The following is a 23,815-nucleotide window of genomic DNA, read 5'->3' as shown; positions in this document are numbered from 1 at the left end:
CATTTGATTATCCAACAGTAACTTGTGAGGAGGAGTTTATTTTGTGTCATTCCACTGGCCTACTTTTTACATTATACAACACATTTGTGATTTCCTTTTTTCCATGTTTCAATGTTTATAGTTGTACCAGCAAAGAGAGATGCTAAAAGTGAGCCTCCAAAAAATACAACGCATGCTTGCACATGTGCGAAAACACATGTCCGTGTTCATGAAAATTGATATGTAACATTAAAATTTGCTTCTGAGTCTTGCTCATTGTTGTTAACAACATGATGGAAAACACAAGCTGGACCAGTTGAGCCACCCATTTCCAGTCAAGCCCTGCCTTAACTGGCACTGGTTTTGGGTCCTCACCTTTTTTTTCCTGAAGCCTGTCAGCCTCACCGCCTGTCACGCTCACAAGCCCACAATCAATGACAATCTGACAATGCAATGCACTGTACTACAAAGATGTTATCTAATCTAATTGAACGGCGGTTATTACAGGGCAGTTCTGTGATTGCTCCTTCTTAAGAAGGCAATGACAGCTGTGTTTGCACAGATCGAGTGAAATATTTATTTTGTGTACTTTTATAAACGTGTGCCATTGGATTTTAGTGTGGATTTTGTAGAATACGTTTTACTCTAAAATTTACTTTTCAAAAAAAAAAAAAAAAAAGGTCTACTTGGTCCAAGTCTCAACAGAGAACATTTTACACTTAGAGGGTTGGTAAAACATTTTGAATGTTATATTTTATATTCAGACATTTTTAGATAAGAATGCTTAATGCATTGACATAGTTCTTTTCTGTCTGATCTTGAAATACCTGACTGCATTTGAATGCACCACGTAGTTAGCGGCTAGTGCCAACGCCTGACTGGAGATATGTCTCCTCAAATCACAGGAGTTTTTAAGTCCTTAATCGGTGATTACCACTAAATATTGTTTTTAATGGCAGTATGTTGATATTTGTAGACAATTGATGTGACGGCAAGATGGAGTCTGGTGGAGGATAAAAAAAAAATAGCTGGTGGCAACCACTGCTGCAAGAGCTAACTTAAAATAAATAAATAAATAAATGGCAAACCTCTGATGCCGTGTATGATTTTTTTTTCTCCAAATATTATTATGCGTATTTATGTACAACAAAGCCATGAAACTCTAAATATTTGCATTGTTTTTAATGATGTGTAACATGGGAACCTTTTATGCAACACCTTATCCCCAGCTCAACTAGTCAGTACAAAAGCTTTAATGACATTCGGTTATGATTTAATTATTCGTAATTTGAGGGATGGAAGGATGCCCAGTCCGCATAGTATCATCTTTTCCGTCACTACACTGACCTAGATAATATAAAATCTCAGCGATAGAATGTTTTACAAACTTTCTACAGAACATTTTAATTATAGCAATTATAGCAACAGTCATACACTTGCTTATCATACAGAGCAGGGAAAATCCCAAATTTTCGTCCGCAGCGGGAACCATGATTCTCCAGTTCCAAAGCAAGTATTTTTGCCTAAAATCTTTTACTGCCATTGGATTATTTCTATTTTCTATTTTTAATGTGTGGACATTAATGTTTTGACTTTGTTTATTATCATATTGGCCACCTTTTCACATAATCTATCAGGTTGTAGATATGTTAGATGCTTAAGTGTTTAAATGTATTAAAGCCACATTTAGTACACATCTGTTGTTTGGTACATTTTTGTTTAAGATTAATGCACAATGATTACTGGTGCAAATCAGACTGATAAAAAAAAACTAAAGAAATGTTAACTGGCTTCTGAAAACTTACCATTGAAAGATTACTATATTAAAAAAAAAAAAAAAAGACAATAGAACTGGTCTTTACAAATATGGTGTCAACGTCTTAATGCTAGTTTGTATGGAACAGCAATAATGTCCCTCGGTCACTTTGACCCGGGGTGTATTTAGTGTATTTTGTTTGAACTATTTTTATGATCATTTCTCATGAACACCAATAATGTCTGTGGCTCAATATGACCCAGATGTGTGTTTAACTATCCAACATTGTCCATTTTTTCTTGTGGAAACCCAATCACATAGTAACAAAGGCAATAATTAATTTATAGCTGTGGGTAATGTTTATTTCTCTGTATTAGTAATAACATTCTGGGTCAATTTGTTTGTTAATTGTTGTTTCTTTCGCAAACTGTTTGGAGTCAGGGACCACTTTTAGAAAGCAAATTTTCCAAGGACCTCCCATGCAAACGTTTGCAGAAACAAAAAAATATAAGCATTATAGTCTAACCTTTTTATTCATTGACAGATTCAATTTGACAACAAGCATACATGTTATTTTTCAGCTATACTGAAGTTTAGAAAATAAAAATTGCAAATTGCATGACTTCTTATAACAAACTGGGTCAATTTCCCCCAAAGTAGTTGCTGCCAATTATTTAGCCAAAAACAGCATGATAAAAAAATGCTGTTAGCAAGCAATTGTAAACACAAAATTCATTTTGACCAATTTCAAAATGATTACTTTTAAAAAAATTTATTAAACGGGATGATTTGATTGTTTTATTGACAAGTCATGAATACTTTCACAATTTAACATAAAATAAAATTAACACAATATATATATATATATATATATATATATATATATATATATATATATATATATATATATATATATATATATATATATATATATATATATATATATACATATAGTAACCCAAATTATTTAACGGACCCCTGGGGTCTGCTGACGCCACTTTGAGAATGACTACTCTAAAAGTTTTCGAAAACTGAGCAAGCCATACGATGCACTGGTTCTGCTAAAATGACTTTGATCTGAATAAATCACGAAAATGCAAAAGGTCACTGGCTCGTAGTATGAACCCCAAATACCAAGTCCGCAATCAACCCAAGCATCTTCCCACACATTGTGACATCACAAGCCAATACTTTCAATTGCCAGGATAACGACAGCATAATTTCACAAATGGCAGCCAAATTATCACACACCTACGCTAGTAATACCACATAGACATTTTATGCAGGCCGCCCTACGGCGCACACGCCTGCTCCACAGCATTGACATCACTCTGCTTGTTTGGTCAAACCACAATACGCGCCGTTGTGCTCTAAGCTTGTGTTTAGGAGAATCTATCCGCACACTGACACAGCAGCCGCCTCCTCACACACCTCAATTGGGTGTCAGTGTCATTGTCATTTTACTTTACTATTCACCACATTGGGGGATTTTTGCTGTGATGTCACAATATTTCATAGCTAATTGCAATATACATGTATCTTGCAGAGGTACAGAGGGTTTTTGTCATCGTTTTTCCTTTTACGCGGTAGAGCAATCATGCATATAAATTACACATATTAACAGTTATCAAACATCATATGTATTGTTGTTCAATTTGTCATTATATCATTATATAATCATTGCCAATGATAAACAGTACAATACTTTATTATCTAGCACTGTCACTGGCTTACCCAAATGATATACTTCCCAGTCACAATAAGTTCAGTGCTCTGAGAATTAAATGACCTGCATGAATGAGAACATTCACAGCCACTTCACACTTTGTCATAATTGCACATACAGTATATTACTGTTGCATAATTAGACTAATTTATTACTTATCAATTACGAATACATCACATTTAAATCCTCTGTGTTTTCCCATTTCTTGTTGAGTAAGGCCTCTGTGTCACTTTGTATTAGCTCTTAACAGACATCCACAGAGCCCATGCCGCAACAGTTGCATATGATGAGGTCCTTGAGTTCAGGGTGCAGGCCCAATCAATTGCACTGAAGAAGAGCTACTGTGCATGTCGAATTTCTACGCAAGATTTAAAGAGGAGAACATCAGGATTCTTATATCCCAGCGCAGCGCATGTCACTAAAGCAGCAGTGATGAATGACAATTTAGCTCAATAATTAAATGTAGCACATCCTAAATTTAGGGCTACATCCTAAATTCGTTGCCAGCCAATCACGGTGCACACAGAGATTAAGACCGCTCACATTAAGTAATTTTGAGCGTCCAATAAACCTACCATGCATGTTTTTGGAAATGTAGGAGGATCTTTGTGTACGGCAATGAGTCTTAGGTTTTTGAGTAGCCAATTCATATACAGTGTGTGTTGTGTGTGTTTGGGTTTGAATTTGTCTTGGCTTTTGAATATATTTCTACACAATAGCTCTCCCTGCTGGGAGTAATGTTACGATGCATTTCAAATTCAGGGAAATTCAGTTTTAAGCGTTACTGTTTACATTTTGTACTAATATTAAATTCTGTAACAAAGAAGAAACCCGAGAATTGAAAATAGACACTTATATTGTACCTGACAGTCATGGGCCGTTAAATTTCGCATCCTCCCTCGAACTAACTCACAAAATAACTCAGACAAGTGTAACGTAACAATTTAGACTAAAATTACGGACTATTGTTCTACAACTACTAAAAAATAATACAATCAAACAAAGTTATTTTAAAACAAGTACTCTTAATGTGCCCTCTCAACCCTGGCAGACACGGTCCAAAAGACGAGATTTAGAAATTTACGAGGAGCCCGGAATGCATCGTGAGGCGTTTCAAAACATTCAGTCCAAAACGGTTCTCATTATTTTAACACTGTCGGTCTATTTTGTGCGATGGATTCGCAACCGCCACTAAAACCTTGGGAACGACGGATTCCCGGGACAATTGCTACACCTATAAATTACAGGTAAAGTCATGGGTCAGTTTTCTGATTTTAATATTTGGTTTGTTAGCAACATTTGGTAGAATAATCGTAGTACATAGGTCGCGTGTATGCTAACTATGCTAAAATTCAAGTTCGATGGACTGTAAGTAAAAACTGTGAAAGCTTGGGTGTGGTAAAGAACTATGACGTATCTCACTCTATGCTTAACTTGTAACCATTGTTACCACCTGAAGAAGTTACAAAGTAACATTGTGGTCCTGTTTTGCTAACTCAGTAGCATGGACTCATGTCGTGGCCTTCCAATGTTTTCGTCGTATGAAAATACTGCATTACTCAATACTGTTGTGTCGTTGACCTTATCGATATTTAACAGCAATATTCGACAATACGATGCAAGTGTTTTTCAAAGTCGAATGTGTAGCTGTTCAGCTGTTTTTGTCTGTTTAATGCGTTTAATGCGTTTAATGCAGTGTTCTCAATTATTTTTTGAAAAGCCCCCACAAGAAAGCGAAAACATTTCGCTTCCCAACACTGTGACTATAAATAAGAACTATATTTGAAAAACAATCAATATATAAGCACTTTATACATAAAATTATATCTTTTTATTACAAACAAAATAAGGCAATATAAATCACCTTTTAACAAACTTGTGTTTACATATTGTAATGCCCCGGAAGCGAGTAAAGATGCACTCAGTCGTCTGCGTGGCTCTAACACTTTATTTCAACAGAACAATGTCATAACGAATGCCTAGAACGAGCTGCTGTTGGCCACAACTCACGCCGACTCTAACTAACTCGTCAACCCGCGAGTTCTTCCTTCCGTCCTCGTCCCTTGTCCCTCCTACCTCACGTGACCTCCCCAGCAACGGCAACAATACATGGACATTACACTGCCCTCCCCGTTATGGAACCCCTCGCCCCGAGGGGTGAACAAAAAAATCGTCTAATCGCCGGGGTTGACGCCTCTGTCTCTGAGGCCGGCTGAGGCCAGGCCTGAGTCCATCCGCGAGTAGCTGAACAGGAGCGCTGGTAGGATGCTGGGGCCACGAGTCCACCCCATGATTCACGCTGTCACTCACCGCCGACTGCGTCTCGAACACAGGGACTCCGCTGCCCTGATAAGGAGCTAACCTGTCCCGGTGTAGAGCAACCCTTCTACCTCTAGGGGGAACCGCGACTCGATAAACCACCTCCCCCACCCGCTCAAGCACCCTACATGGCCCATCCCAGTGATAGTCCAACTTGGGACAGCGTCCCTTTTTCCGTTTAGGCGTATATACCCAAACTAGGTCACCCGGCTGGAAATCCCGCCCCTTGCTCCGCACATCATAGTTCCTCTTTTGACGCACACCAGCCTTCTCCAGCTGGTCTCTGGCGAACGCATGTGCTGTCTCTAGTCGATCCTGGAGCTTCCTGGCGTACTCCAGCCCCGGCCGGTCTGCTGCGCTGTCTGGTGGTTTCCCAAACGCCAACTCCGCCGGTGTCCGGATTTCCCGACCCAGCATCAACAGGGCAGGAGTGCAACATGTGGAACTCTGCACAGCCGACCGATAAGCCATCAGTACCAGCGGGAGGTGCTGGTCCCAGTCCCGCTGGTGATCGGCAGTCAGAATGGCTAGTTGTTGCTGTAAGGTGCGATTAAAACGTTCCACCAGACCATCGCTTTGCGGATGCAAAGGGGTAGTGCGGGTCTTTTGTATGCCCAAGCGCTCACACAAAGCTGCAAAAACTTTAGACTCGAAATTCCTGCCCTGATCGCTGTGGAGAATATCTGCGGCTCCAAACCGGCTGAACATGCCATCCAACAGAGCATCAGCCACTGTCTCTGCTTCTTGGTCCGGCAGTGCGTATGCCTCCGGCCACTTTGTAAAATAGTCCATTGCACAGAGCACATACCGGTTCCCTCTGTCCGTCACAGGGAAAGGACCAATGATGTCCACAGCCACCCTTTCCATGGGCGCTCCCACCCCCTGTTGCTGTAACGGGGCATGGGACTGGTCTTGGGGTCCTTTGTACGCCGCACATTCGTCACACCGCCTGCAGAAGTCCTCCACATCCCGTCGATGCTGGCCCCAGTAGAACCCTTGTCGCAGCCTTCGAAGAGTCTTTGTGCTGCCAAAATGCCCTGAGCCAGCGCCGCCATGGCAAGCTTCTAGCACTGCCGCTCTCAGTGTTCTGGGGACCACTATCTGCCATCTCTCCTCCCCCGTAGCCGGCTCTATCCACGCCCGCTGCAACACGCCATCTTGCAAGCGCAATACAGCAAACTTGCTCCATAATCCCTTGGTGCCCACAGAGAGGCCCAACACGGCTTCCCAGGGTGGCCTCTTGCCGTCCAGGAGCCACTGTCGCACTGGGTTAAGATCGCGGTCTTCTTCTTGCTTGGCTGCCCAGTCGGTGATGTTCGTGGCCTCCAAGGTGCAGCAAGAAGGCCCATCAGCAGTGTCCTCTCCCCGCAGCTCCAACTCTCTAGCATCCCGGCGGTCACAGTAGCTACAGCCATCAGCAGCACATGGTCGCCGCGAAAGGGCATCAGCATTAGCATGCTGAGCCCCGGCCCGATGCACCACTGTGAAATGGAATGCCTGTAGTTCCTCCAGCCAGCGCGCCACTTGGCCCTCTGGCTCCTTGAATGACATCAACCACTGCAGGGCTGCGTGGTCCGTCCTTATGGTGAAGGGCACTCCACACAGATAGTATTTGAAATGCCGAGCAGCCAGAACAACTGCTAGCAGCTCACGCCTTGTCACACAGTAGCGCCTTTCGCTTTTATTGAAGATGCGGCTGAAGTAGGCCACCACTCGCTCACCCTCCGGGCCCGCCTGCGACAACACTGCCCCCATACCAGTGTTGCTAGCGTCCGTGTCCAGCACAAAAGGCAAAGCCGGGTCAGGCGGGGCGAGGACAGGAGCATTCATGAGAGACTTCTTGAGGCGGGAGAATGCCTCCTGGCAAGCCGGCGTCCAAGTGAAGGTTTGATTGTTCTGGAGGAGATGGAACAGAGGTGCCCCAATGCAAGAAAACCCCTTCACAAACCGCCTGTAGTAGGAGGCCAGCCCCAGGAAGCTCTTCAACTGCTTCTGATCTCGTGGTACTGGCCAATCCTTAATGGCTCTGATCTTCTCCTCCAGTGTGCTGATGCCAGCCCAATTCACTCGATGACCCAAGAACTCCACCTCCCGACGCATGAAGTGGCACTTCTCGGGGTGCAGCTTCAATCCAGCAGCCGCTATCCTCCCTAGAACCAGTCTCAATGACTCCAGCACAGCCTGGAAGGATCTTCCATGGACAAGGACATCATCCAAATACACCAGGCACTCTTGCCTTGGAATGTCAGCCAGTACAGTGTCCATCAGCCGCTCAAAAGTCCCGGGGGCATTGCACAGCCCAAAACTCATGACTCTGAACTGCCAGTGTCCTCTGGCGGTACAAAAAGCCGTTTTAGGTCTTGACTCAGCAGTGAGGGGGACCTGCCAGTATCCACTGCGCAGGTCGAGTGATGAGAACCAAGCAGATCCGGTCACCAAGTCCAGCGTTTCATCAATCCGGGGAAGAGGGTAACAGTCCTTTCTAGTCACCTTATTCAAAGGCCTGTAGTCCACACAAAACCGTGGTCTGGAACTTTTCTTCCTGGGCACCATGACCACGGCGGATGCCCACGGACTGTCAGAAGGCTCGATGACTCCCGCCTCGAGCATGGCCCTGACCTCCTGGTCTGCGGCTTCCTGCTGGACCAGGGGCAGCCGTCTGGGGCGTACCTTGACGGGCCGTGCATCTCCCGTGTCAATGTGGTGCTCCACCAGGTGAGTGAGACCCACTTCATTCTCACTGAGAGCAAATATGCCCTCAAAGTCCAACAGCAATTGCCACAGCTGTTCTTGCTGTCCACCATCCAGGCCGCCGCAATTCCTCTCCCAGATGGACCGAATTGCCTCCATTCGGTCTCCACCTAGCCAGCTGGGGTTCGGCACCGCTCCCACTCGTGGTGAGCCATTTATTGCTGGGCAAGCGAACTCTACTTGCTCTACCGTTGACTGTCGTGGGGTCGAGCGTGGTTGTTCAAACTGGGAACCAGCCTCTTCAGGGCGAGCGGACTCTACCCGCTCTTCTGTTGACTGCTGTGGGTCAGCCGTGTTTGTGGCGACCCACTCATCGCCTTCCTGGAAGGCTGTGATCAGCTTCACCTGCTGACCACTCGGAAGGATGAGTACCCCAGCCCCCATGTCCAACACACAGCTAGCAGCCTTCAAAAAGTCTCTCCCTAGTATGCAGGGGTCACTTACATCGGCCACCCATGCGGAGTGAGTAGTTGATAAATTCCCCAAGGCAAATACAAATGTCCCCCTGCCCCTCATCTGGGCTGTTTCCCCAGTCACTGTCTTCAGTTTTGTGACCGTTGATCTCAAGACGGTCCCTGCTGGAACGACGTCAGGTCTCACAATTGTAGCAGAAGACCCAGTGTCCACCAGGGCTGTGCAGGAAATGTCCCCGATCCGGATCAAGACATGACTGGGATCCCCCACATCAGTCCAGCCCACCATTACAGGTGGCCCACTCGGGATGTGCATGTCCCCGCGCACAGCTCCGCTGCCTGCAGGCTGCATCCCCCGGAAAATAGCTGGAGGGATCCGTGTTCCCCGGGCTACACGGACCCTTCCCCATTTCCCTGCTGGTCCAACATCTTTGGGCAGCGCCGACGCAGATGCCCTGGCATTCCGCACGCCCAGCAGACAACAGGACGTGCTCGTCGCTCACTCTTTTCCTCGCGATGATCTGAGCGAGTCCGAATAGCACACACCAGCTCCTCGACCCAAGCAGGCCTTCGCTCTTCCTCCTCCGACACTGACGCTGTCGCAACGGGGAAGGTTGAAGCCTGTGGTGTCCCCTTGGCCGCAATCTCCCACTCTCTGGCGAGGGCAAGCGCCTCTACGAGGTCTGATGGGTGTGCAAGCTGCACGTGTACGCGCAGATCATTTGGTCTGAGGGCCTGAATAAACTGGTCGCGTATCAGCTCATTTTGGACCTCTTTTGCCATTCCTGCATATGCACGCCGACCCAGGCCCTCAATCTCTTGGGCGAGGCAGCGAAGTGGCTCACCCGGCTGCCGATCACGCTGCTTAAACTCACAGCGCAGGGAGTCTTTCAGGTTGAACTCTCCAAAACGCCTCTGCAGCGCCCCCACCAGCGCCTCGTAATCGAGTCTCTCCTCCGGCGACAGCAGCAGCAGACAGGACGTAGCGTCCTCCGTTAGTGACAGCGCCAAGTGCACGGCTTTCGCCCTCTCCGACCAGGAAGCCGCCACCGCTGCCAACTCAAACTGAGCTTTATAAGCCTCCCAACTCTCCTTCCCTGAAAACTTGAGCGTCTTCATAGCGGCCAACGCGAGTCCCTGGGCGCCGCCATTACTGTTTACATCGTGCCGGGAAGCCGCCATCACGTCACAGCTTTTGGCGGACTCACAGACGTCTTTGCTCGCGCAGCCCGCTCCATGACATCCGCGTCCGAAGCAACTTGCCTCCGGCATGTCAATCGCACACTCCTCCGCCTCCTTCTTTACTCCCCGCCGAGAGCCGACGCCACCGAACATCCTTACACGCAACGATACGGGTGGCGAAATATCCCACTTCTGACACCAATGTAATGCCCCGGAAGCGAGTAAAGATGCACTCAGTCGTCTGCGTGGCTCTAACACTTTATTTCAACAGAACAATGTCATAACGAATGCCTAGAACGAGCTGCTGTTGGCCACAACTCACGCCGACTCTAACTAACTCGTCAACCCGCGAGTTCTTCCTTCCGTCCTCGTCCCTTGTCCCTCCTACCTCACGTGACCTCCCCAGCAACGGCAACAATACATGGACATTACACTATGTTTTACAAATGTTTACACGTTAGTCTGAAAAAATATCACTTGAAATGCGTCAAAATTTAAACGAGCAACATTTCGGACCAACTACCGTTTTATGCAGATTTTTTTTTATCAATAAATAATAAAAATGTAAATTGATCTGGAACATTAACAGAGGAGCAACATTATCTTAAAATGTTTAACCTGAATAAACATGTTTAAATCATGTGTTTCTCATGTACAGTAATTTTAATAAATAACTTTAGCCTTTTAAAAAGAATTAATATACAGTATATATGTTGACAGCAACTTTATAAAAAATAACTTTGTCAATGTTGCAAAGCCTGATCCTCCTATGCAGAGGAGTCCAACACATTGCATTGAATTGCATGCACATGTACCTGTTTGGGGAGGCGGGGGATATTTTCAAAACTGGAAGAAAATATTTTATCAAGAGAAGATTAAAAAAGTTAACACAGAAACGCAGTTAAGTGCAAAGGGAAAAAAAAATCCCAGTAGCTTGGCTCAATGACAAACAAAGACAACCGTACATAAAGGGGTTTCTCTTGCTTATTTGCCCTAAGACTTGTCCTGTTTCATCATTGTAAAATGATGAAAACCTAAACAACTAGCTACTGATTACCAAAGTATAAATCTTGGCTTTGATTTGACATATTAAGAGAATATGTAAAATAAAGGCAGATACTTGTTTTTACATGTTGGACATAAAGGTAAAAAGTATTAAGAGAAATAAGTATTCAGGTACCTGAAAACTCTACTACAAGAATACAAGAATGTATGTTTCGTTACATCCCTCCACCAAATGTTTTTAACTCACTTCTTATCACCAAACAGGTCTACGGACTTTGGAGCTCCTGCAGGCCCGTCTATTGGCCCTCCCGTCATGACCAGAGTTGCACCTCCGCTGCCCCCGCGTCCCGTGCAGCAGTCCTACCGTCCACCTTACAGCTCCTTCACCTCCTCTTACAGCCCCTATGGGAGCTCCATCTACGGGGGTTACAGCCCTTACAGCCCCTACAGTGGTGGCTACGGCCTCGGAGGCTACAGTCGCTTCTCACACACGGAGGAGGCCGTCCCCAGTCGCTTCGTGCAACAGGCGGAGGAAAGCAGCCGCGGTGCTTTCCAGTCCATCGAAAGCATCGTCCAAGCCTTTTCCTCAGTTAGCATGATGCTAGACGCTACCTTTTCGGCCGTCTATAACAGCTTTCGTGCCGTGCTGGACGTAGCCAACCACTTGACGCGGTTACGTGCGCATCTCACCAGGGTTTTCTCGGCATTTGCCTTGGTGCGCACTTTGAGATACCTCTACCGACGTTTACAACGACTGCTGGGTCGGGGGTCCGCCGCTGAGGTTGAGGATTTGTGGGCAGACAGTGCAAGTGATACCCTGGCAGCCGCCAGAGGCTCCGCAGCAGGAATGGACGACCAGACTGTTAAGTCGTGGCCAATCTTTCTGTTTTTTGCCGTGGTGCTGGGTGGACCTTACCTTATTTGGAAACTTCTAAGCTCTGCCACTGGCTCTGAAGATAGAGGTGAGATTTTATAGTAGAGATAGTTGATTTTGAAACTATCGTTTTGGAAAAATAGTCAGTGCCTCGAAGCATTTTAAATAGACACACTTGTTACATAGTAGTTACAATCTTCAAATTGATTCACTTAATTTGGGTTTGTATTCCATAACTCCAATACATTCGATCTAACATGTCCGTGTAACCTGTCTGGCCAAGGTTACTGACAAGTAGACAGCTTGTCTGTGATTCTTAACCTTTTCACGGTGGTTGTATAATGGTCTTTTTGTGCTATTGGAAAATAAAAACAAACATGGAAAAAAGCAATTTATTATAAATAAACATTTGTTCACAAAATTGCTATGAGAGGGTGACCATTTTGAATTGCATCACAAATCCAAATTACATTACAGTTGCTCAGGGTCACTCCTGTTTTCTATGTTTGGTCATGTGACATTCTCAGGATGACCCCTGTGATGGCCACTGTGATGTCGTTTTCAGCCGTCAGCAAACGGCAAAATGGCCGCCCCAAGATGGTTAAAAACAGGTGGATTTTGCTGCTGACATAATAATTACATAAAACACAAGCTCAACATTAATCAGAATTCTGTTTTTTTAGACTAGTGGGTCTGCATAGAACAAATTATTGTTAAGAAAGATTTTGACTTGACCTCCCCTTTAAAGAAAAGGTTGCCTATTACATTGTGTGCACTTATGCATTCTCACGAGGCAATTTTTGCAATGCTTGGGTACACTTGATCAAAGTTCAATTAGTTTTACCCCAGCAATATTGCTGAAGTGCGTAGTTGCAGGGCCAAGCCTGAACAGCTTGGAGAATCCAATGTGTTTAAAACCCTATTTGAACATTAATTTGATATTCTCTATTGATTGAGGTATGCTTTTTGACCATAATGCACAATAAGGAAAAAAAAAGTAGCACGGCTAATGGTTAAAATTGTGTTTTTGGCAGCCACTAACTGGGCCAGCGGAGAGGATGACCACGTTGTGGCGAGAGCAGAGTACGACTTTTCAGCTTCATCCGAGGAGGAGATTTCGTTCCGGGCTGGCGACATGCTCAACCTTGCCCCGAAAGGTGATCAATCATATAAACTGGCAGGCTTAACTTTACTGTTTGAATGAGGCAAATCTGTTTCATGTAAAACAGCAGGATCTGTATCTTGATAGAAATAATCCATTTGCAAGTTTTTTTCCTCCGTACAGTTGTCAGTTACCCTTTAATATGATTGTCTTTTTGTTGTTGTTTTTTAAATCAAGGTCTTCCCTGTATTTATTGAACTCAAAGCAATAAATTAATCTTTATTTCACGTAACAAAGTCAGATTTATTTTACATGATTGTTTTGGTCTCATGTTAGGCTTACACTAAAATAAAGTTAAATGAACCCTGAATTAATTATATGAAATAGTAAAGACAATTTCAATTAGAGTTGTTCGACTTGGCATTTTTTTTTTACAAAAATCTGGCTAAAAACATTGTACTGATACAAAGTCTTAGACCCATAGTGGAAAAAATGTCGTGTTTTATAATTGCACATGATTAAAATTGTGTAACCTGTAGTAATTTCCACTTTTTCTAAAAAAAAATGTATGTTCAAATTACTTGATTTTTTTTTTTTTATCTCAGTCCAGCCTTGCCTGACGTTACTTCATTTTGTCAATCTTTTACATGTTCCTCACTGTAAAAAAAAATTGAATGTTAGTTTAACACAATCATTTCATTTTATATTTTTTTTTTACTGAATCCACCCTTGACTGTTGCTGGATTTTGACAAGTTCAGTCGTGTTCTTCACCGATTCTCTTGTCGTGTGCAGAGCAACAGCCCCGTGTGCGCGGCTGGCTACTGGCCACCCAGGACGGCCAGACGACGGGCCTCGTTCCGGCCAATTACGTCAAAGTCCTCGGCAAGCGGAGAGGCCGCAAGCAGGCAGAGATGGAGAAGCTAGATAAGGTGCAGCAAGGGAATGCTCAGGACACTGCCGCCCTCGCCACAAATGTCAATGCTTCCGCCGACGACTTGTTGGAGTCTGTGTACAAAGAAATGCCAACTTCTACCAGTGTGACACTTCTGAATTCCAGTTCCGATGCAATGGTTAACATCCCGGAAAAAAATGACCTCTGAATCTTGTGCTAGTTTCATCATTACAATATGCTAGACCGTTTTTAATGACCCACTTTCAGCCTTCAAATGTAAATTACAAGTAAAAGTAATTTAAAAGTGTTTAGAGGAATACGTTTTCATGAAATATCTCATTAAGGGTCAATACACATTGTTTTGTTTATTTTTTTAGAGCCAGTAAACAAATTCCTAATTTATCTTAAAATAATTTAAATCTAACCAAAATGTTGTTTAATCATGTTTGACATGTTTCATTAAAAAAAAGAGTTTATATTTTTGTGTCCATAATTAAAAGCAAATGATTTTGACTGCTGACCGAAATACAAAATGTAAATACGAGAAAACAATATTTTGTCAAATAAATCCATTGAAAAAAATCTGTATTGTATTTTTCTTTGTCTTTTAAACTGTTTTATTCTTTACTCACATCACTAAAACCCAGTGGCTTTAAAGAAGGCAAACGTAAGTTCGAGTACTTTTTTCTATTAGGGTAATGGACCGGTAAATCAACTTATCTTAACTTTACCATGGAATTGCCTTGGCGTCGTCTCTTAGCGACGGGACGCTAGGCTTCCACTTCGGGTTTACAGCTGCGGCGAATAAGTCAAATGAAGCGCGTTTAACATTTGGATGAAGCTTTTTTTTTTTTTTAAAAAACGACGGTACTCCAATCAACTCGTTTTCTCTCTGCAAATTCGGTAAATGTGTTTAATGTTTTACTCTTTACTAATTCCTAACTACGTGAAGCGATACCTGATGGAGCGTTCAAAAACAATTTGAGAGAAACTGATCGGTGATACTTTAAGTAGAATGCTGCTTTGTCAGGATTGACAAGAACATCAAACCTCTTATATATGTTTTGCTTTACAGATATTTGTATGCAGATCCTTAATTTGCAATAGTCGCGTGGAAAAACATTACAATGATCTCCGCGACTCAACTTCCAAATGTGACTCAACTTCCAATAGAGAAAATTACAAGAGTCCTTGAAGGCACCAAGTTGTATCCGTCAAAGTTAGCTAGCATTAGCAGTGCCGTTAGCCGCCGATAGGACGTCTCAGCATCAGCACCACCCGATTCTCAATGTCAAAAGACACGTCGACATACTTTTCTGAGTGAAGCTGCAAGCAAATATCTCTTTGACAGCAGATAAGTATGTAACTGATGCTGTTTGTGTCTGCATTTTTCTGTTCGGATTCATTTAGCGAATATTGTCAGCTTGTCACGGCATCATACAGTAGAGGCTCGGCCTGTGTTAGCATCATCTCGATGGTATCAATGAGACTAAATAGTTGTTCTAAGCATGTCTTGTCTAAAAGCCCTAGTCGTGAATGCGATTGGCGCAAAAAAAAAACAACAACAACAACAATGGAACAGCTAAAATGTGATGACTAACGATGCGCTTCCTCTTATTAACAATGATAATAATATTACAGTACATTAATAATAATGTAGAATTGATAATAATGTAGTATGGTGCTTTTGTCCTGGCCATGTTTGGATGCAGGTGCCAGAATAAATTGATAAAAGTAGAAAATATGTTTCAATGACTTTATTACAACAAAGTGATCAAATAATTCGGTTGAGATTGTGCAAAGTGCACTCTGGAATTGGCTGCACAACACAAAACACACACACGCCAACAACAACACTACAAATTGTTGAAATAAAACAAACCATAACACTAAATTACACTAAATCATTGCATAGCCAGTATTTAGATTAGTCAAAGTCACGGCATATTTTTGATTATTGCAATAGTGGGACGACATGTTTCTTTGTCAGAGATGAGCCGATGCTCCCTGGACAACAACAACTTTCCCTATGACAACAATGTCTTCGTTCTGGACATGGTGCTGAGCTCCCTCTGGGGACTGGCCCAGCCAATAGACTGGGATAGTGTGGCAAAGCTTGTTCCAAGCTTTACTCCCAAAGAAGTACGTAAATGAACGTCCCATTTGCCAATTTCTGCCTGTCACCCGCATCCAGTTTGTAATTTTGAGCTACTGACTGGATGTTATAGTGCGCACTTCGCTTTGAGGAGTTGAAAAGTTCAGGAGGTCTTACCCATCTGGACGATCAGTGTAACGCAGTCACAACAGGAGAGTCCTTGGATGACGTGTCAACCATACTGGACACTGGTCAAGCTCAAGGGACTGCAAGTGCCTGCAGCAGTAAAGGTAATGTAGTTTATTCAAAGTATCTATTTAAAAAAATGTCATGTTAAAAATAAATGTCAAGGATGGCTCTATAAATTCATAGTCATATTTCCATTGGACTTGTTAGTCTAAAGAACAGACATGCAAAAGGACGTATGCTAACACATACTAAAAATAATTTCTGGGGGATCCAGAGTAAACATCTTTGCATTTTGTTTCTTTGCAGGCTGCAAATCATCACACTCAGGAAGTGTTTGCACTTTAGAGAAAAAAGACAAAAGGCCCTTGACTGAGGATGCTGACAAACCTCAAAAGCTAAGAGAGTAAGTTTTCATCTTCATTGTTTCCACGGTGCTGACCAAACCACAAGGCACACGCTCGCTTTTGTCTGTCTTTGTGTGACATACAGTGCCAGTCAAAATTCTGAAAACACCCTGAAGTATAAAATACTGATGAAAATATTAAGATTGTTAAAATTAGGCACTTTTTGCACATCTAAATTGTTACTCAGCTTTATTAGGTGAATGATGCTCGATGAACTGGAATGAATAGCGTGATGGAGTTGCCAAGGTGTTTCCAAACTTTTGATTGATACCATACAGTATCAGCTCAATGATGCAAAATTGTCCCGACACAGTCCCAACATGGTCATCCACGTGTGTGACGAGACCAAGAACCTGAAGCAGGATTTCACGTGTCCCAGAGATCTTCTGGTCAAGGAGATGCGCTACTTTGCTGAATATTTGTCTGTGGACTCGCAGAGATGGGAAGAAGTGGACATCTCGGTTCACTGCGACGTTCAAATCTTCGACTGGCTCATGAACTACGTCCGGAGGAACTCATCCAAGGACAAACCTCGGCTCGGTAAAATCCTGAAAGGATCTCTGACCGTTAACACATTCCACTCGGGAGGTGTCACTGTGAGCTGGCTTGACTTATTGTTGTATGTGGTGGATCACTGTGCTGTGTGTGTCGTGGGTTGTTGGTTGGTTATATGGTGTTTGTTGCTTACAGAGCCCAGCAATGTGATCTCAATCCTGATCTCCTCCGAGTTCTTGAAGATGGACACGTTAGTAAGTGTGGTGATGTGCAACACTGCTTTATTGGTGTTGATTTAAGGGCACCTTGTTATGCTGATATCATTCTTAACTAGATAAGTCTCTCACCGAATGTTTGGAAGAAGTCTTCTTTCCGTGCCAGCACTTACTGGAAGTAAACAATGGCGTAGTTAGCATAGCAATGGTCTGCATGGATTAGCGCCTCTTCCCCTCGCCAATGTCATCGTTCTCTAGATCAAAAACAAATGTCCACTTTTTTTAGTTTCGGGCACTTTGATGCACTTTGTTATTTTTTTCTGTTTTAGACTAAGCTGTAACCTGTATAAACCTGTAAAACATAATTGTTGATTTTTATTACTTCTTTCTTTTGTTAATATTAAAAAGGGTACAGGTTTAGGTATACATAGGTACCATTTTTTATAGTCAGTGCGTTAGTTGGGGGTTGCGAAAAATGTTGTCTTTCCGAGAGGGGGCTTGGCAAAATATAAATGAGAAGAACTGCCTTAGACAAATTTTTAGGTTAAGTCAGTGCTTCTCAAATTTTTTTTGCAAAGCCCGTCCTAGGAAAGAATACAAAATTGTTCCCCCCTCCAGTCAATAAGAACATCATTTAGTATTTAGTATTTAGTAAACGTGTCGAATTGAATAATTATTGAATTAGAGATTTTGTCCCTAAAAATGACTAAATTGAAACTCAATGTTCTACATACATTTCCCACATTCTTGTGTCGTTTGCAACCGGCAGATGCCCTTTCATCTTCACCGAATGCACTAAAACTGAAAATTTGGTCATGATGCCATTACAGTAAGTGTACTATATCCTCCCACCAAGCCTACTCATTGTGTCCAATGTTGTATTTATTTTGTCTCAGCAAGATAGCAAAGTTAATTACATCCATCCCAAACAAGAAATATCACTGGAAAGCTCTGATGTCCTCCACTGAGCACACTAGGACTTAGTAGGGTTGCTCAAATGAGTCAATGGATCTAGATCAAATACCAAAGTCCACTGCGGTGGACATAAATGAATATGCTAGGTCTCTAGAGGTTATATAAGGAAGAATTTCCTGAGAACCCTCTTTCCTCTTTCTATGCACAGGTGGAGGAGTGTGTTCAGTACTGTCACAAACACATGAGCGCCATCGTGGCCACGCCCTGCAACATGAACTGCATCAACAGTAACTTGGTGTCACGTATCGCCGAGCACTTTAACCACAATGAGGCAGATGACATCAGGGACAAAAAAGATAAGTTTAAGAGGTAAGAAGTTCTGTCAATTTACATTTCTACACGCTGATACAAAAGTGCCACTCAACTAAGAATGCGACTTGTTTCCTCACTTTTACAAAGTAAACTGTTCCAGAAGAAGATCGAGCTCCTCTTTGACCCAAACTACCACAACAGAGATTCCCCAAGAAACGCTTCAACTCTTTACAGGTGAAGTGAGGATTTTTTTTTTCATTTTTTTCTATTCATTGTTGTATTAGCGCGTTCCATTTTTTTTTTTTTTTTGTAATTGGTTGTGGAGTTTAACTCTGGGCTATATATAAGGATACAAAGTTCGATTTATGTGTCATAAAAAATGACGCCAGTAACAATAAATAGTTGAATTATATAAAGGTAAAAAGTTAAAATAATTGGCAAATATTCAGCGTTATTTTTGACTGAAGTTTGACGGGCCATAATCAGGCGAGTGAATCGACCGGCCAATCAATTGGTCAAACCTTAATGCAAACTAATTAAAAGTATATTTTTACAAAGTACGGCATGTAATGACATTAAAAGCACTCACAATGGTCGGAAGCTTAAATGTTTAAAGAGCAGTGGGAGTGCTGGCCAGCGGAGGTTTGTGTCCAGGTTTGAGGTTGGGTAGCCTTTAGCATTAACAAGCAGCGCATCCTCTTTTGTTCTCCAATTGTGATTAAAAAAAAAAAAAAGAGCCAAAACAAAATAGATCTCATGCTGTGCAAGGACAATTTCAATGCAAGAAATCTGGGGGTGCTGAACTCTCGCAAGATCTCATCATACGAGATCCATAAAAAAATACTGTCATTTACACTCTATAATATTTGCTAATGTTGCGCATTCAGGTGCGGGCTGTGCTTGAAGATGCTGACTGAAGACACACAGAGGAAGATTTCTTGTGTGCCAGGCAAAATTAACATTGACTCTCATGGAGAGATCATCTATACACACTCAAGGTATAGCAAAACATCTTTTCCGCTCAGCATGTAGATTCTGGATGCTTTATTATCTGTGTGTGTGTTTGTGCAGACAGAAAAACTGGGATGCAAATGAGTACATCAGCAGCCTGTATGAGGAGCTGAAATCATGGGTTCTGGTCTACTGGAGAATCTGGGGAACCATCAACTGTCTCACCTGCGCCCGTTGCCAACAGGTTTGCATATAAAAGGAGAAACTGCATCACATTGGGAGGATTTCTTTTCTAGTGTTCTGTGTTGTGTGCAGGAATTTATATGCGCAGAGCTGACCCATTGCCGCTACCACCCAGAGAGTGTGATGTACCCCAGTCCAGGCGTGGACAAAAGCTGGAACGGGACGGGACTCTACCCCTGCTGCAACCAGACGGTACTGCGCTTTGACCCGACAGGGATGCCCAAGGTACACGATATGAACGCTTGCGATCACACCAATAGGACAATGTTTTTTGACCGATTTATAAATTCAGGGATGTAAAACGCGAGACCACATCGTCAACGTGCCAAGCGAGGAGGACTGCGATGAGGCCACTTCGGCTCAGACCAGAGTCCTTAATGACCTCCTGTTGCACAGGGACGCCGTGTGTGTGTCTGACCCGCCACTTGCTGATGCGTAAGCGTGTTCACTATCACTATGCCGGTCAAAGAGTAAAATTTTTATTAGTGCAGTCGGTCCAAAGAAGCTTTCTTATACCTGTAATTCCGTTTCTGAGATCATATTCACCACTAAATATCTTGCCTGTGCGATGTTTTTAGTGATGGTGTGTGTGTTTGTCAGTGGTGAAGAGTGCGCAACCAATGTGGAGAAGGGCTGTGATGTCCTCTTGGAGACAGCTCTGCTTAAGAACTCGAAAGGAGAATTGAGCACTGTAAGTCTTTCTCGCTCTGTCCTTTTTTCACTCCTCCTTTTCTTTTTTCCATTTCTGACTTTTGTTTTTTTCTTTTGACCAGTTTTCTCTTTTGAAAAACTGGACTCTGCAACTGGTAGGACTGCTCCTTTTCATGTCTATAAAAATCTGTTAAACAGTTAATAAAAGTTTATTAAAATATTTGTTCATGTATAAAGTTGGCAGGAAGGTGTGGTTGAACAATTCTTATGATCATAGAAAATTGCATTGCTTCATAACCACAAGTGTGTCTAATATTTTGACTCTTGTGTCAAGTAATACAAGCATGCCTGCGAACTATAATAACTTTAATGATTATATGCTAACTCTAAATCATGGTCAAGGTTTACCTTCAATACAAATAAGACATAAATCAAGAGAACACATGCTAAAATGTCTGTCAATCATGAAAACTTACAGTCAAAACGAAATTATCCTTCCAGAGGCAACAGTCTCTTTTATCGGAGGATGAGGAGTACACTACGGGGTCAGAGGTCACGGAGGATGAAGTGGGCGATGAAGAGGAGTTGTCCAAGAAGCAAGGTGATGTTGCTGCCTTGTGACAAACTGCATTATGAAACATACATGCCACCTTCATTGAGCATGAAAGCACCCTATATACAGTATATATGTATATATGTATATATATATATATATATATATATATATATATATATATATATATATATATATATATATATATATATATATATATATATATATATATATATATATATATATATATATATACTTTGGATATCAATAGACATTAATATTTTGTATTTTAGTAACAGTGTCTTTGGATTCACTATTCTTGCAATTTCTTTTCTTGACCAGCAGATGGGGTCAGATGTCTCTGTAGGTTTCTCATCATGTTCTTGTTTGTGTGTCTGCAGCTGCCAAGAAGGTCAAAAAGAACAACAGAGTCCTGAAAAAACAAATGTCCTCGCCAAACCTCCAGCGAAAAGTCAAAGTGAGTCACAGTTTGGATACACATGAACCATTAATGCTTTATCATATCATTTAAAACCAGGAGCTGACATGTGACATTTCAAACTCGTGTTGTTTTGCAAATTACGTTGTCTTGCTACAGTCACAGTGCAGAGACAACACTCCTTTCATGTGAGTTCACCTTATTGAATACATTGTTCGGTCAATAACCACTTGTACAGAAAATATCTGTTGAGACACACATATGCTACTTGTATTCCATGCTCATTTTTAATTTGTCGGCTATAGAGTGAGCGTTCAGAAAAGCAAGTGGGACAGTTCTCGCTCCATGCGGTACAACCAGGATGCTCAGAGAGAAGAAGGTAACTACATTTTTACCGAGGTACCCAGCGCTTGCGGTCAAGAACGTTTACAACAACCAGCTCGTTGATTTCCCAACAGACCAGCGCCGCATGGCCGAGATCATCGACTACCTCACTAAGATGCGCTTTGGAGACCAAGAGCAGAACAAATCCAAAGAGACAAAAGAGGTGTGTAGACTGCTGCCATCTATACAACATATAAATTGGATTTATTTGGGGTGATGTGTGTGTATTATTGCAGCCTGCGGGGGGAATCTACTCCAGGCTGGAGGCACAATTCAAGAGCGCCACTCAAAGTAGACACCCCTTTGACAAGACACCGAGGTGAGGCTGTGAGACAACAGGGTAGGCGGTACTCCGTATTTTTAACATTATTTTCAAGCATTCTTCTCATTTTCTTTTTTAGATTCGGTCGTGGGACAAGTAAATTTAATTAGAAAATGCATGATAATTTGATGGGCGGGATGGAAATAGTCCACCAATTATGGAATGCCCCATATATATATATATATATATATATATATATATATATATATATATCTATATCTATACAGTACACGAGTTATCTATTTTGTTTCTCCGTGTCCCCTTGCAGACCCAAAATACGCTACGCTCAGATCCGGACAAACATAGAGAAGTGACGGCTGAGACTGTACAGTAAGACCCAATGTGCTTGCTCCAGACATGTTTGCTCGCTCTGTGGCCGTTCACCACCCCCCATCCTTCATTCACGTCGAGCAGTGGAAATCGAGCGGCCTCTTCCACAAAACTCAGGTGACCGTGTAGGGATCAGCATGTTCCGCCGTTTGTTTGTGCAGCTGCGCTCAGTCCTGGAAAAACAAGGAGCTCCCTGGCTCAGCTCGGAGGAAGCGCCGCTCGGACTGCTCGTACTACTAGAGTGTTTCTAGAGGATTTATTTTTGGACCACAGACAAGTAGGTGCAAGGGAGGAGCTTCGAAGTGGAACGTACGGTAGTTAGTGCATGCAGTTACTGGTGCGGAGGAAACAGGGGTTGTTTAGCGTGTGATTGTTTTCTCTTGGCTAATCTCGACATTCACTATATTACACTGCTTTAACAGAAATAAAACCACAACTAAATAATACTTCGTTTGATTGTTTTTTTTTTCATCTACATGGAGCCCAACTGATTATGGTTCTTCAAACATTGGCTATAAATACCAAATGGCAAAAATACTTTCCCATTTACAACAGTTGTATACAAGTAACACTAGTCATTAGTTATTACACTGGCTTGTGAATCCATACCATAGCCTTGCATCCTTAAAAATACAACATTACATTTGTTATGAGGTCATACTACAGAGCTGTCATTCAAAACAAAGCAACTCTTATTTTTGACATTAGGTGAGCTAGCCAAGGAAGTTGTGCAAAAAATCAACCTGGATGTCACTACTTTACTGACAAACATACTCATAACCAAATCACGATGTATAAAATAGTTATTTATATAGTCTTTTTCAGCCGAATCGCGTGTTTGTATCACTATGTATAAATAGGAAACAAATGCTATTTTATGAATCGTGATTGGCCAATTAACCAGACTTTTTTGTGGCAAAAATCGGCATTGACTATAGAAAGAGAAAGACAGACGGCGAGAATCCCTTTGGACCCAAGAAAGCAATGACGCTTGTAAAACTCTAAACTTTTTAATCAGTTCAAAAAATTCACAACAAATGTAACACCTTTGAAGGGATATTTACCATTAGAGACTGGGTACTTAGGAATTTATACATTCGTGAGCCTAATTGTTTATTTGGACAGAACTCAACAGTATGAATGGAAAAATGCAAAAATACAAAATCAAATGTAAACCCGATTTATGATGTCATTTTGCTCTATAGGTAGTGTCTTGAAGCACTACTGCATGGTAAACAATCTAAATGAGTACAATGGAACACGTTGAAAGCCGTCAACCAAGAAGCCATAAATACCTCTGCCACTTCTTCAAAACGT

General features: G+C 42.4%; 2 protein-coding genes and 1 long non-coding RNA gene across 5 annotated transcripts in view; 2 read left to right on the top strand and 1 right to left on the bottom strand.

The window, feature by feature from the left end:
- LOC148420113 (uncharacterized) overlaps nt 1-11,070 on the bottom strand; it is a 34,218-nt gene extending 23,148 nt beyond the window's left edge. For 2 of the 3 annotated variants that reach the window (XR_015866365.1, XR_015866364.1), the window contains exon 1: nt 10,942-11,070. This is a non-coding gene — a long non-coding RNA (uncharacterized LOC148420113). Of the gene's footprint in view, nt 1-354; nt 499-10,941 lie in introns of those variants that run through there. The other variant, XR_015866366.1, reaches the window with a different exon arrangement.
- Nucleotides 4,584-14,576, top strand: pex13 (peroxisomal biogenesis factor 13). Its single transcript, XM_088421022.1, has 4 exons — nt 4,584-4,708; nt 11,396-12,093; nt 13,040-13,162; nt 13,901-14,576. The coding sequence occupies exons 1-4, from the start codon at nt 4,635-4,637 to the stop codon at nt 14,206-14,208; spliced, it is 1,203 nt and encodes a 400-aa protein (XP_088277148.1). The 5' UTR covers nt 4,584-4,634; the 3' UTR covers nt 14,209-14,576.
- Nucleotides 14,577-15,221: 645 nt separating this feature from the next.
- Nucleotides 15,222-22,944, top strand: sanbr (SANT and BTB domain regulator of CSR). Its single transcript, XM_088422310.1, has 21 exons — nt 15,222-15,358; nt 15,991-16,142; nt 16,229-16,385; nt 16,591-16,687; nt 17,002-17,228; nt 17,379-17,437; nt 18,522-18,682; nt 18,773-18,859; nt 19,513-19,623; nt 19,697-19,820; nt 19,892-20,044; nt 20,112-20,254; nt 20,420-20,510; nt 20,593-20,625; nt 20,972-21,071; nt 21,425-21,501; nt 21,622-21,650; nt 21,768-21,841; nt 21,921-22,009; nt 22,083-22,165; nt 22,437-22,944. The coding sequence occupies exons 2-21, from the start codon at nt 15,993-15,995 to the stop codon at nt 22,480-22,482; spliced, it is 2,091 nt and encodes a 696-aa protein (XP_088278436.1). The 5' UTR covers nt 15,222-15,358; nt 15,991-15,992; the 3' UTR covers nt 22,483-22,944.
- Nucleotides 22,945-23,815: the final 871 nt, after the last annotated feature.

This window comes from Hippichthys cyanospilos, chromosome 8 (genome assembly GCF_059441005.1).
Source record: "Hippichthys cyanospilos isolate Australia breed blue-spotted pipefish chromosome 8, RoL_Hcya_1.0, whole genome shotgun sequence".
Lineage (NCBI taxonomy): Eukaryota > Metazoa > Chordata > Actinopteri > Syngnathiformes > Syngnathidae > Hippichthys > Hippichthys cyanospilos.
The sequence above is the reverse complement of the archived record's forward strand: the minus strand, read 5'-3'. Positions and strand labels throughout refer to the sequence as shown.

What these genes read in the sequence shown, in the direction of transcription:
- pex13 (XM_088421022.1), top strand. Translation starts at nt 4,635, where the DNA reads ATGGATTCGCAACCGCCACTAAAACCTTGGGAACGACGGATTCCCGGG. An exon ending in GCTACACCTATAAATTACAG is followed by an intron (nt 4,709 to 11,395) that starts GTAAAGTCATGG and finishes ATCACCAAACAG; the next exon opens with GTCTACGGACTTTGGAGCTC. An exon ending in CACTGGCTCTGAAGATAGAG is followed by an intron (nt 12,094 to 13,039) that starts GTGAGATTTTAT and finishes TGTTTTTGGCAG; the next exon opens with CCACTAACTGGGCCAGCGGA.
- sanbr (XM_088422310.1), top strand. Translation starts at nt 15,993, where the DNA reads ATGAGCCGATGCTCCCTGGACAACAACAACTTTCCCTATGACAACAAT. An exon ending in AAAACTGGACTCTGCAACTG is followed by an intron (nt 20,626 to 20,971) that starts GTAGGACTGCTC and finishes TTATCCTTCCAG; the next exon opens with AGGCAACAGTCTCTTTTATC. An exon ending in GGAGTTGTCCAAGAAGCAAG is followed by an intron (nt 21,072 to 21,424) that starts GTGATGTTGCTG and finishes GTGTGTCTGCAG; the next exon opens with CTGCCAAGAAGGTCAAAAAG.